This window comes from Peromyscus leucopus, chromosome 20, assembly GCF_004664715.2.
Source record: "Peromyscus leucopus breed LL Stock chromosome 20, UCI_PerLeu_2.1, whole genome shotgun sequence".
Lineage (NCBI taxonomy): Eukaryota > Metazoa > Chordata > Mammalia > Rodentia > Cricetidae > Peromyscus > Peromyscus leucopus.
Window position 1 is genome coordinate 34,056,259 of NC_051080.1, and position 14,070 is coordinate 34,070,328.

Sequence of the window (14,070 nt, forward strand, 5' to 3'; positions counted from 1 at the left end):
GCAACTCAAGTGAGACTTAGGGATGGGCTGAATTTAAACATTTGAAGTACCCCAATGGAGGGTCCTGGAATCCAAACCCATTCTAAAGAATGTACAACATCTTTCCCTTACCCAGTCCTCCAGTAAGGCTAGAATACAGAGAATCTTACAGGAGAAGGAAGGGAAGAGGCCGGGACCAGTGCATGTCCTCAGCAGATACATGCTAAGTGGGGTAATAAAGACTCCAGTGAGATCAGAGCTCTGTTTTTACTTAAATGCATAATTATAGAGAACATGCTACAACCGAATTCTATTGGCTCAATTGAAAACTAAAGCACTGTTTATGATTAAAACATTACTATATAGTGATATATACTACTATCTAGATGAGCCTCAAAGCATTATGCTAGGAGAGAGTCATACACAATAGACTATATACATCAAACAAGTCCATCACTAGGAAACATCCAGAAGAGAGAATCTGATAGTCAGAAAGCCTATCACAGCATTTGTCTTTTCGTCAACAACTGACTAAAAGAGAATCTGAGTGAATATAGGGGATAACAGAGGTGTTAAAAAACTGGAGTATGGGGATAGGGCCATGACTCCACCAAAACTTACCAAAAGTTGTTGAATGAAAATGTTATATTGGACGAACTTCATGGTGTGGAAATATTTCAATAGAGCTTTAAAAAAGCAATTGCCACACACACATTTAAATAGATTCATAACCGATATGAATGACAGTATATAAGAAAGGAAATACAGTCATAATACTTTACCATTTGGCTATAAAAAAATTTACAGTGCTAGCCAGGCATTTGTGGCACACGCCTTTAATCCCAGCACTTGGGAGGCAGAGCCAGGCGGATCTCTGTGAGTTCAAGGCCAGCCTGGTCTACAGAGCGAGATCCAAGACAGGCACCAAAACTGCACAGAGAAACCTTGTCTGGAAAAACGAAAAACCAAAAAAAAATTTTTTTACAGTGCTGATGATGTACTATGTAACCTATAACACAGTAATAAATAGTAGCTTAACAAATAATGAATTTATTAGATGGAAGAAGGTATGCTTATAAAACAATTCCTATCTTTAGCAGCAGAAAGCCAGAAGATATGAACAATCAATAAACAAGAAATGGCAGAATGCAGATCGATAACAGTAACAACAGAAAAAACTCTTCCCTAGGAGAACGCAACTTGTGAACTACCTGAGGGATGAGAGATCCTGAGGCAAAAGCCTAGGCTGAGCTCCCTATGTGGGTGAGAAGCTGCTGCATGTGTCTGCCTTTCCTCCACTAGAGGGTGTAAGGACAACACATGGGTGGGGGCACGCACAAGCTTATGGACTTAAGAAACAGAAGGAACATTTAACTTAGGAATCCATCATCTTAATCTAGCCTCTATCTGGGGGAGGAGTAGATCTGGGGACTTATGTGTACAGGTAGGACAGTGAATGTTCAAAGACATGGGCATCCTTATATTTTTTTGTTTGTATGTGTGCTGAGGCTTACACCCAGGACCTATACATGCTAAGTGCCCTTTACATTCTCGGCCCCTAAGGTTGAATTCTGAAGGGCAAGAATGACTGGAATAATGTTTTTCAAGAGTCACAGTTTATAATCCATTAGCAAGTCCAGGAAGTAATTTCTATCAATCAACTGTTGACCATAATTGACAATTTTTTTTAATGGAACGGAATAAAATGGATAATCTTACAATACTTAAAACAGAGCAAAGATCAGTGTACACACAGCACTGGTAAAAACTAATGGGGGAGGGGGCAAGGTACGCAGGCATGCACACACTGACTCAGACCTGAAAGGCACACCTCACACAGACCTGTGTCCATTTTTAAGTTGGGAGGCTCTGAGCTATGTAACGGAACCCTTCCCACCTCCCCACCCAGCATCCCTCCTACCACGGGAAGCAGAGCAGCCAGCACTTCTTTGCCACGAGGCCAAATGACTACAAGTGACTCCTTTGCTTTTGTCCTTACTTCCCAGTCAAAATAACTACAGTTCTGGAAAGTTCATGGCAAGAACTGGTCTGAGGGGCTAGAGAGGGAGCTCAGTGGTTAAGAGCACTGGCTGCTCTTACAGTGAATCTAGGTTCAGTTCCCAGCACCCATACAGGGGCTTACAACCATCCTCAACTCCAGGAGAACTGACCCCCTCTTCTGACCTCAAGGGCACCAGACACACACATAGTGCCCATGCATACATACAGACAAGACACTCATTAAAATAAACAAACAAATATTTAAGTCTAACATTTTTTTAGGCTGGTCTGAAATAAAGGCCGTCGCTTTGAACCTGCTCTCAGCACTGAAAGAGCTGTGACTCCCTTGTACTTGACAATTTACATCAGCTCTGAAATTTTCACTTATTTCTGTGAATCACTGGTTTCTGTAAAACATATCCATACAATCAAATGAACTTTAAAAACTGAAAGTTGTTCTTCAATCAAATCAAGAACCTAACAATAGAACAGTAATTTCCTCTAATTTTAAAATAAAGAGATAAACTATAGGCGACCAGCCCTTTAAAGAAAGACAAGAGGAAAACTTGACAGAAATACAACTTTGGGACACAAGTGCTTGGTTTTCTTTTTATAAAGCAGGAATAAAGCCTAATTTGGGAGAGTTACTCTAAAAATCAAACACAAAGAGCTCTGTAAACCTAAGCCAAAAGCACTTTACAGACCTTAGTTTTTCTAATTTACTGATAGTTCCATTTCTATGGTGACTTCAACACCTAAACCTAAGCCAATCTTTGTTCTTGTCTCAAATCCTGACTGTAACACCTCATTCCCGAACAGCTTAAGTGGGAGACACCGAGATGTGCCTGAATTAAAGCTCTGAAAGGGAGTGCAAGGGGATACGGCAGCATTAGCTTCCAATACCAGTTTACAAATACCCCACTAATGAGCATGTCTAGATGGGCTACTGTTCATCTGCACGCATCCGCTTCTACCCTTACTCATGCCTGCACTGAGGTGACTCCAAAACAAAAGTCAACCAAGTAACTCTAGAAATACACAGAGCTCCAGAGAGTAAAACCATCCCAGCTACAGCTGCTGGTCGTGTACTTTTAATCAGCTCACGGGTTACACACACTAGCTCTGCATTTCCTAGCCAACATGCTTCCAGCCATCCTGCTTGCTAAACCCATTCACAATTCTGCGTTCCTCTTCTACACCCTTCTCACAGCCCTTTGGCTGCATGCAACCTGGCCACATAAATTTAAGTTCTTAGAGTATAGAGTAGATACTATATAAATCGATGATACTGAAATTAGCAGAGTTTCCCTGCAAACAGTTCACATTTGAAAGCTTTGAGAACATTTAATAAGACAGAAATTTTTGCTCAGTCAGATTAGACGCTGGCAAGAGAAATGTCAAGACTGAGAGAGAACAGGAAGGGACTTCCATGAACTACTAGCAATGCCGTTAGCGCCTTGCTTCTCTTCAGAAAAGCACACACACTGCCAAGTCTGGCAACACACCTGTGACCCCAGTTCTTTGCAGGCTAAGGCAGAAAGATCCCAAATTGGAGGTGAGTTTAGAACACACAGGGAAGCTGTCTCAAAAAAACAAACAAAAATTAACAGACACTGGACGTTTTGTGAAGCCAGATTATGAAACAATTTAGTAGCATTTCTATCAGTAGATCAATATGCACATAAAATGCCTTGACCTCCTACTGAAAGACTGAAGAGTAAACACGTTTGTTTAAATTAAAGTACAATACTCTGAGTTAAAACAAAAGTTTAAAACTGCTCCCACTTTAACCAAATGTTTAGTTAACCCTGGGTGGCCTGCTAGTCCTCATCACACTACAAGAACAAGCTGTTCAATCACAGCTAAAATGAGCCTTCATCCCATGCCACCCAGTTGGTCTGAGGCTGTATCTGTACGATTGTCAGCATCTCTTTCCACTTTCAAAAGCACCCCAACTTGAACAACAGATTAATATAGTCACCTTAATAATAGCAGATACATAAAGTTGTGACACTCAGAATTGACAAAGGACCTCCAGCCTTAGGATTCCTCATGTACTTTCAAGGTTTCCAGACAGCCAACTCCAAATCAATAATCTTAGCAAATCAGTGAGGTTTTTATAGAAAACTAAACCCTCTTCTAATTGGATTACCATTCCTAAATCCCTCTATACAAGAACTCATGCAATTATCTTCCCATTTAAAAATACAAGCCCATAAAGTCTCATTTTTACTATACCTGGGTACATGTAAGCACATGCATGACAATTTATAGTTAGTAGTCCACCAGAATTAGATGCTAAGACCCTGCTGCTGAAACTGTACACTATGGCCTGAGGACATAGAGTACTCAGGCTGGGGTTGAGATGGGAGCATCCTCTGCTGGCCAGCCTGCACAGTGCCAGGAGCTGCTGCTGCTCAGGTGCTGTGGAGACTGTCAAAGCTCTACTCAGCGATAGACAGTCCTGTAAGATGTGCCCACTGGTGTGCAGAGGAGGCGTGACTTTTATGAGGATAACCAACCAACCACATTCAGACTGGAATCAAATCTACTCTACAAGAAGGAATTCATGCCCGGGGTTATAAATCTAGTCAAAAGCCTGTTGAGGGTGGTATGGAGTCATAGGTTCTAGTAGAGAAGCTCCAACTGTTGTTTTTCCTGAATGGACCTGCTATCCAGTTGCTACCTAAACAAATATGCTTATCCCTATAGATAAGTGCTGATGACAGCTTTGATCAGAGGAATCCCTCCCCTTTGGTCAGTGTTAACACATACATAACTGGTCAAAATGCTAAGAGTAAGTGGTCATGTAGCATTCAGCCTTAATGAGACATCTATGTCATCCCCCCCCCCAAGACATCACCAAGAAGGCAGAAACAATGAAAGAACCAAGAATGGGGTGGAGCATTACAAAATGCTATCTTCTGAGTATGTCATGTTTGTGGCACTCCTGAACTCACAGAAGCTGTAATTATCTGCACAAGATTGGGCCATCAACATTCATTATGGAGCAGGATAAAACTCAAGAGGTTCATCTATCCCTAAGAATGTTTCTTTTAGGGGAGGGGCCTTTTCCCCCCAGTGATATAATAATGTTACTATAAGTAACCTCTCACCTTGCGATTCTAAAAGCTGTCTTAATAAAACCCATTAAGTCACAGGTTGGAGAATAAAGCAGAAGAGGGGGGATGAACTGGGAAGAGGAAAGGGTCAGTAAAAGCAATAAGAGGAGGACAAAAAAGAGCAACAGGAGTATAAACATGATCAATATACTATATACATGCAAGAAGGTGTCATTTTAAAACTCATTATTATGCATAACCAATATATGCTAATAAAAACATTTTTAAAAGGCAGTACCTAAGACTCTTTTTAAAAGAATTTATTTTGTATTTTATGTGCATTGGTGTTTATCTGCATATATGTCTGTGTGAAGGTGTCAGATCCCCAGGAACTGGAGTTATAGACAGTTGTGAGCTGCCATGTCAGTGCTGAGAATTGAACCTGGGTCCTCTGGAAGAGCCTCTTAACCACTGAGCCATCTCTCTAGCCCCCAGTAGCTAAGATTCTCAACCACTAAACGGCATTACCAGCCTAAAATCCTGCATGGCTTTGAGATGTTTGAGCTGATTCTACATCTGTGAAACTGGAACAATGTTTGCCTTCTCCACTTTTATAGAATGACCACACTGGCAAGTGCCAGTGTGGGTTTGGGCACTTTATGAATGAATGGACTACTGTCATTGCTCAGGAAAAAGGACTAAGCCAACCTTGCTTAAGAAACCCAAAGCAAGGCTAGAGAGATTGTTAAGAACACTGGCTGCTCTTGCAGAGGACTTGGTTTGGTTCCCAGCACCCACAGGGGAGCTCACAACCATCAATAACTCCAGGTCCAGTGGATTAGAGCCCATTTCTAGCCTCCATGGACACCAGGCACACATACATGCACATACATGCATGCAAAATCTTAAACCAACAGCAATAAAAATACCGTGGCAGGTGTAATGATACACACCTTTAATCCCAGCACTCAGGAGGCGGAGAGGCAGGCAGATCTCTGTGAGTTGCAAGTGGGCCTGGTCTATAGAGTGAGATCCAGGACAGCCAGGGCTACATAGAAAACAAAACCCCACCAAAAAGGAAGACAACGAAGTCTCTACCAGTAGATGAGTTCTCCTCTGCTTTTCTTCCTAGGTTTTTTAACATAACTGTGTCTTATGTGTAACATGATGAACGTGTTACAGATACAGTGCAATGCTGGTCCGCTAAGTTGATACTGAACTGAAAGATCTCAACTAAACATCACAAAGTCTAGGAAATCTCTAAATGGAAGTAAAAATGTGAGTGAGTGAGTGAGTGAGTGAGTGAGTGAGTGAGTGAGTGAGTGAGTGAGTGTAAATCATCTTCTCCACTTTGAAGGGAAGGACCACAAGCACAAAAGAAGTATAAGATCTGATTAAGTACTGACTAAAACTGCAGCCTCGGGGAAGGCATTTTACCTTTCCAAAGTGAACACTTGCCTGTTTATTTTAAGAGAAATCTGGGGACATGAAATGAGAATCTCTGATGACAGCATTCCACAACAATCAGAAGAGCATTAGATGCTGATGAAAGCCCTGGGTAGAAATAGTTCCTACATGTTTAGAATGGAATCCCAAAAGAATAAGGAAAGCAAATAAAGGCTCACAATTAAAATTCACCCCATCACCCTACCTCTACCACAGTTCCTGGATTTGCTAAGACAAATTCACACTGGGGAGCTGTAAAGGTCACAAGTTCAGTTCCTGCCCAGCATAGCCTGCTCAGTGACCAGTGTTCCACACTGATAAATGCCTCCCAAATCTCAAAGCACCAAGTGAGAGTTCACAAGGTTAGAGGCATTAATTAGCAGCACTTATTTGGATTCTGTATTCATCAAATACAACAAGCAGCTATTCAATACTTGCATATTTGCACTCTTCTAAGATCCCTAACTCAAAGACCCAGCCACAGTACAAAACAAAGCCCAAGAAAATAAACTAAAATAAACCTTTCACCAACAGACTGTGCCTCAAGTAAAATCAGCAGCTTTGCCCCACGGCAAACGGTCTGCACCAGCTTACAGACAGTAGCACAAGTAAGGAGCACACAGTTACACAACAGCTCCATGCTGCAAAAGAAGAGAAACGAAGGACTGTGGGGTAGAGATGCTGCTGTATGAGCTTTAACAATTTCTCACTAAGTCCCTTTGCTTAGCTCATTGATCTGCAATCCCCACAGGAACACAGAACTGGACAGGATTCTTTCAGAGCCTTCAAATTCAGAAGTCTATTTCCCCACAGGCACATCAATTAATCTACCTTCTGATCCCCAAACAGGCAATATTTTATAAATAATGAACTACGTACGTGTGTTACTGTTTAAGACTAGATTAAGAGACTGGGCATGATCTCTTATGTGTTAGCACCCTGGATGAAAAGCAAAAGACAATACAGAGAAACATCCCTCCTTGTAAAGCAGCCCCTAACACTACCATTCCCTCTCTGCATGATGGTACCACCTATAGTGATTTCTAACATTAGAACCACTAAGCCCAACCCGTGACCTGCTCAGTCAGAATCTGCAGGGCTCATCTCCAGGCACCAGCATTTTCTTTCTGATGCAGAGCCAAGATATAGAACTATAGAAGGTCATAAACACCACAGCCAGTAGAAGCTGCAGGGCAGACCTACACTAAAAAAAAAAAACATACACACACTCTACATTCTCTTTAGATTTGGGGTCAATGACCATATCTTTCAATAAAAGAGCTCATCTTCTATTTCAACAGTAAGGATCCCACTGGGAGATCAACCCTGAGAAGAACAACTCTTCCTCTGTCCTTCCTATCTTACCTGTGGGCACTCTGACATCAACCTAGCAAAAATGCAAACACCGGGCAAATATTCTTCAATGCAGAAGGCAACCATGCAGGGGACTATTGATTATCCTAGTTGGTGAGATTTGCTTCAGCAACTCTGATGAGATTCAGTTACCTTCTAGAACAGGGAACTACTCAATCTTTCACTTAGCACTGACATTCCATGTGTTCCTTGGACAAGTGTAACCTGGGTGGCTTTTTGGGATAACCCTATAAAAAAACATGAGTAAACCTTTGACAGTATCAGAAACTGCCCTTTCAAACTTCCTTAAAAATGTCAATATCCTGCCAACAAGATGAAGTTAGTTTACAACATTTCTCTAAGGGATGGTCTTATGGTCCTACCTTACCCCGTTCCAGTCTCATCTGCTCAAATCTTTAAATACCACTGAATATTTTAAAACACTGAATATTTTACACACCGGCTGCACTGAGGCTGAGGGTTTACACACCGGCTGTACTGAGGCTGTCTTATAGAAAGCACTGCAGCCCAGGCTGCCATAGAGGTTGTAACCAATAAACCAACAACAAAGGCAACAGAAACTGCTTTCTCTCAAGTAAGGCTTCCCTTATTAAAACCCACCCAACTAAGAACACTCCAGGGGGAAGAATGGAATTGTCTTGCTGCAGATTATTGCAAAGATTCAAGTAATCTGGGCTGGAGAGATGGCTCAGCAGTTAAGAGCACTGGCTGCTCTTCCAGAGGTCCTGAGTTCAATTCCCAGCAACCACATGGTACCTCACAACCATCTATAATGAAATCTGGCTCCCTCTTCTGGCATGTAAGCATACATGCAGGCAGAAAATTGTATATATAATAAATAAATAAATCTAAAAAAATAATAATAATTAAAAGAAAAAAGATTCAAGTAATCTGTGAACAGAAGCCAAATGATCGAAAATAAAAAGACAAGTCCAGTATTAAGAAGTAGAAGGTATCAGGAAAACCAGGCAAAAAAAATTACACAGCCTAGAAATCAAAAGCAGGTATTATGGCTAAAAGACTGTTCCTCCTATAAGACCCATAATTTAAACATGATTATAATAACTTTAGGATTAAGAAATTTATTTAATTCATAACCTCTAAAAGCAAATTCATTGGTGAAACAAACTATATTACCTTCCAAAATAATAATTTCAAGAAAAGCCACCATTTCTGTTTTAATGCATCCTTTCAAAACACACATAACAGAATTAGACATAGCAGACACCCACCTGGCTGTCCCGTGCTGGGAATCCATGATAACCCGGGGTCAGCGGCTCGTTCTAAGACAAAGAGAAAAATAATAATCAAACTTTAAGAGAAAAGCAAATGTTAAGAATCAAAATCATTCAAACTAACCAAATATGAATTTCTGCCCAAGTTACGAAAATTGGCCATTTCAGTACTCTACCTGCCTACTACACACACTCCCCAGTTAAGCCTTACAATGCCATACACACACACACTACAGACAAATCCTAGTTTCCCCTTTATGAAGACAAACTGTTTCAAAGACCACCAGGAAAAAGGTAATCTACACAATGGAGAACATCTGCAAGTCACAAAGAATAGACAGCACTCTTACAACTCAACAATGAAAGAAAAAATAAGAGTTTGAACAGTCAGTTCTCCTAAAGATACGCAGATGGCAGGTAAGAAAAGTGCCTGCACGAGGCTCAGTCTCATGAGCCACTGACAAGCCCACCACACAGACAACACACCGTGGGGTAGTTCCAATCAAGACTTGACAACACCAAGTGTTGAGAGTGGAAAAAAATCAAGATTCTGTACACCACTGGTGAAAATGGAAAGTTATCTTATAACCTGTAGTCCCCCAAAAGGTTAAACACAGGCTAGAGAGATGGAGAGATGACTCTGTGGTTAAGAACACAGACTGCTCTTGTAAAGGAACTGAGCTTCATTCCCAGCACCTAAGTCAGAAGCTCATAACTGCCTATAACTCCAGCTTTGATGATACCTGTAGCACCTGTGGGCCCCTGCACTCACATGTACATACTCACTACACACACACACACACACACACACACACACACACACACACACACACACACACACACGAAAAAATAAAACAAAAAGTTAAACACGCTGTTATCGCAGGACTCAAATTCCATAACAGGGAACACAGCCAAGGAAACAAAAACACATGTCCAATCCAATCGACTGGGACATAAATGTTCAGAGCAGATAATTCCAAAGGACCCAGAGAGCAAAACAGTGAACAACAGAATAATTAAAGAAATGAGATACTAAGTGTGGATGAATTTTGAAAATAGCACAGTAAGTGAAAAAAGACCAAAGAGAAAATGGCCACAAATGTCAACATTCTAGTTACAGGAAATGTCCAAACCTGACAAAAACACAGTAACAGAAAATAGATGAGTGGTTTCAGAGGCAACAGAGTGCAAATGAGCAGTAACACTAATAGGCTTTATTTGGGGGTGATGAAACTGCTCAGAATTGGGTATTGGTGATAGATGTACAGCTCAGTCACTATACTGGTGAAAAAACACCAATCCTTTGAAAAGGTGAAATTAATAGTGTAGGAATGCCTTAGTCAATCTCTTACTTTAAAATAATCATAGTTAGGGGCCAGCAAGATGGCTCAGCTGGTGAGGGTGCCTGCCCCCAAGCCTCAAGACCTGAGTTCAGACCCACAGCACAGGACTCTAGAACTGACTCTCAGAAGTTGTCCTCTGACTTCCACACATGCACTGTGGCATGTATTTGTTTGTACATACAAAATGTATGTACATGTCTACGCACATACATTTTTAAAATTAAAAGATGAGAAAATAAAAACAGTAATAGTTAAAAGCAATGTTGCCTCTCCCTCACACTAGTAGTCACAGGAGAGACATATAACTTAGGTTACTTATAAAAGGGGAGAGAGAAGGGCAGGGCAGGATACGGCAGGGTAGGACAGAAGACAAGACAGGGGATGACAGAGAACATGGCTCCTGAAGTCCACACGCATTTTACTTGTTCTGGATTCGCAGATTTATCTCCACACCATTCCCTTACAGTGATGACGACAAAGAAAACACTCAGATCATGGGCAGTCTCTGCAGTATAACTCCAGGATGGGGAGAAGAGGAAGAGAACAAAGCAAAGAGGAGATGATACAGGAATGTGTCAGGGTGTACGTATTTCCTATCTTTGGACATCCTTTTAGAGTTGAGACACCACTTCCCATTCATGCATGCAACAAGAAGTAAAATGAGACTATTACAACTGTCAAGAAAATGCACAAACAGGGATCATCATGCCTGAGGTAGGAAATAAGTACGCAGAGGCCACTGGCAGGCAATGGGACAAAATTACCTAGTGGAACCCCATCATTCTCTCTACTCTAGAGAATCACCAGTACATGTGCTCAGGAAGCATGTATGCAGATTGTCAGTGTTGTCAATCACAGGACAAACCTAGCAGGAACTTCAGTTTCCCTCACCATGGGGGCATTTCATCATTTATGTGATTTCAACATCCTATGTGCACATTTAAAAATCAAGGAAAATCTCTAAGAATGATCTAAAAGCAAATAATTTGGCTGGCATGGCATGCACTTCATTCACTTAAGATATCTTACTGGCCCAATGTTGAGTTTTTAATCAGTATAAACCAACAAGGGGTGGAATTATAAAGTTAAAAGCTTAGATAGAAACCAGGTATATAAAAGCAGGGCATGGTCACATGAACCTATAAAACCCCAGCACTGACAAAATGGGGCAGGAGGACCAAGAATTCCAAGTCCATCCTTGGTGACAGTGATCCAAGCCAGTCCGGGCTACATGAGATTCTGTCTCAAAAACCCATAAGTTAACTAATTAATTAAATATATACACATATAAGAAGTATAATCACGCCAGGCGGTTGTGGCACATGCCTTTAAGTCCAGCACTTGGGAGGCAGAGGCAGGCAGATCTCTGAGTTTCAAGGCCAGCCTGGTCTACAAATCAAGTTTCAAGACAGCCAAGACTATTACACAGAAAAACCCTGTCTCAAAAAACCAAAAAAAAAAAAAAAAAAAAAAAAAAAAAAAAAGGAAAGAAAAGAAAAAAGAGGAAAAGGAGACTCACTACTACAGAAATGCTTCTTAGCTACAGAGGTCAGCAATTAAACCTGTGTGGACATGTGAAAAGGCAATAAAAGGTCCCTAAGTAACTGCCAAGTAGAGCAAAACCACAATGGATGTGGTTTGTGCTGGTGGACACTGAGAAGTGACACAGCAAGACAAACGCTACCCGCTTCCCTCCCTTCCCTGACACACCTATGGATGGAAGATCCAGCGGAGCAGAAGAACCTTCCGTTATGGAGCAAGAATGAACCTGGCAACAGCTGTGTGACAATCCAGGCACCAGTGTCCTTGGTACTGACGGTGCAGTCCTGATGATTACAACGTGGGTAGAGTTGTTTAGAACCACAGGACTTTTTTTGAAAGAGGGAGGGGCACAATAGCCTAATACCCCTAGTTTTTTATTAGAACAATCAATCAATCAATCTGACAGACTGGTGCATGCTGAACGACAACAGTACTTTTTTTTTTTTTTCCAGTAGTGGTCAGTTTTGCCCTCATTCCAAAGATGGGGGACCCAGCCAGGGCCCCATGCATGCTAAGCAAGAGCTCTACCATACTCTGTTCCTGACACAATAGTTTTTAAAGCCACTCTTAAAAAATTGCTTTGTGAAAATTATCAGTGTCATCTCTGAATTAGCTAATATATGTACAAAAACACCAGCAAATATATTAAAAAACACCTTTGTCAAGAATACTGCATGGGAGGTAGGTAAAACAACTCTAAGTACAACTAGGGGATGCTGAGAACACTTAATGCTGAGCATCAAAGGTCCTTCTTCTGGTTCACAATTACAGTTGTGAGGCGGACCCCAAGCAGCAGTCCATACAGCACTAAAGCTAAGGCTCCCAGGAGCCTAGGGAGACACCACACTGCCCATCCTCCTGCCTTATGTACATATCATGCTGTACCAATCTAAAGCTTTATCATGAAAGCATGTCATCCTGGCCAGTATCACTGATGAAGGCTGGCTGGAAATAGAAGCAGAAATAATAAATATACAATGAAATAAGCTAATCAATGAAAAAAGTTCAAGAACTATCCCACTGTTAGGGCTCAAGTTGTCAAATGAGCACACATTGGACTATAGGAGGATTTCTAGTGGTTAGAGAAAAGCTAGCATTCCTCAGGAACTTGTGAAACTGTTCCCAGCTACCAAAAGGAGTCATTTTCCTTACTGCTGGAAGGGATGCATGGTTCCCCTGACATATACCTGTGGCTGCATACAAAAGCCTGTTCCAAAGCTCTCTTAGTCCCTAATCACAAGTAGTTGTTATACATTTCAAAGCCCCCACTCAGCTACCCTGTCCCTTCCCTCCCTTCCCAACAACTACTCCCCATCCTTATAATCCCCTATTCTCTCCTATCCTGCTCTAGTTCTTCCCTCCCTCCCTCCCTCCCTTCCTTCTTCCCTCCCTCCCTCCCTCCCTCTCCACTTCCTCCCTCCCTCTCTCATATCTACAACAAAACCTTCCCAAATAATGGAGTGGTCATGTCAGCAATTTCCTTACTGCCCCCTCCCCAACACATCTGGTGCCAAAACCCAGGAGAGGCACAAATGGACACAGTTAACATCACTGCTTTTTATTTTGTATCTAACAAAAATCAAACAAATTTTACAAAATGGGAGAGAAAGGATACTATGAATAAAATAAATTCTGTGCCTTAGGAGAAGAAAGGAAACAAAGGAAGGTAGGAACTGACCTCTTCTCTACCAACCACAAACTCTGGCTGTCCAATGACTTAATCTCTGTTTGAAATGAATTTATTGACTTGCATACATTTGGAACAATGGAAGGAGAAATGATTTTTGCCACATGGACTGGGGGCAATTCTTTGGGATATTTCATTACCTTAATCACTGCAAGTTGCTCTTTTTCAAGTATTGGCTCTAGTTTAAACATAGAAAGAAGTAAATACCATAGGCACTGAACATGAGCCTAAGCTGCACATGAATCCCAGCAACAAACACCTCTAACTCAAGAAGAGAGGCTGCTAAGCAATCATGGTATCACTCTGCTTCCAAACCACAGGGTTCAAAGTACTTAGAGATAAGATGAAGGCTCTAAGGGTGTAGACCTGGTAGGTCTAGCAATGCTCCCAGTTCAACGTTC

General features: G+C 41.4%; 1 protein-coding gene across 18 annotated transcripts in view; it reads right to left on the bottom strand.

The window, feature by feature from the left end:
- The window catches only part of Rbfox2 (RNA binding fox-1 homolog 2), a 240,092-nt gene that overhangs the window by 148,546 nt on the left and 77,476 nt on the right, over positions 1-14,070 (bottom strand). For all 18 annotated transcript variants that reach the window (XM_028871042.2, XM_028871040.2, XM_028871036.2 and 15 more), the window contains exon 2: positions 9,095-9,145. In XM_028871042.2, coding sequence (XP_028726875.1) covers positions 9,095-9,145 — 51 coding nt within the window. The remainder of the gene's footprint in view (positions 1-9,094; positions 9,146-14,070) is intronic.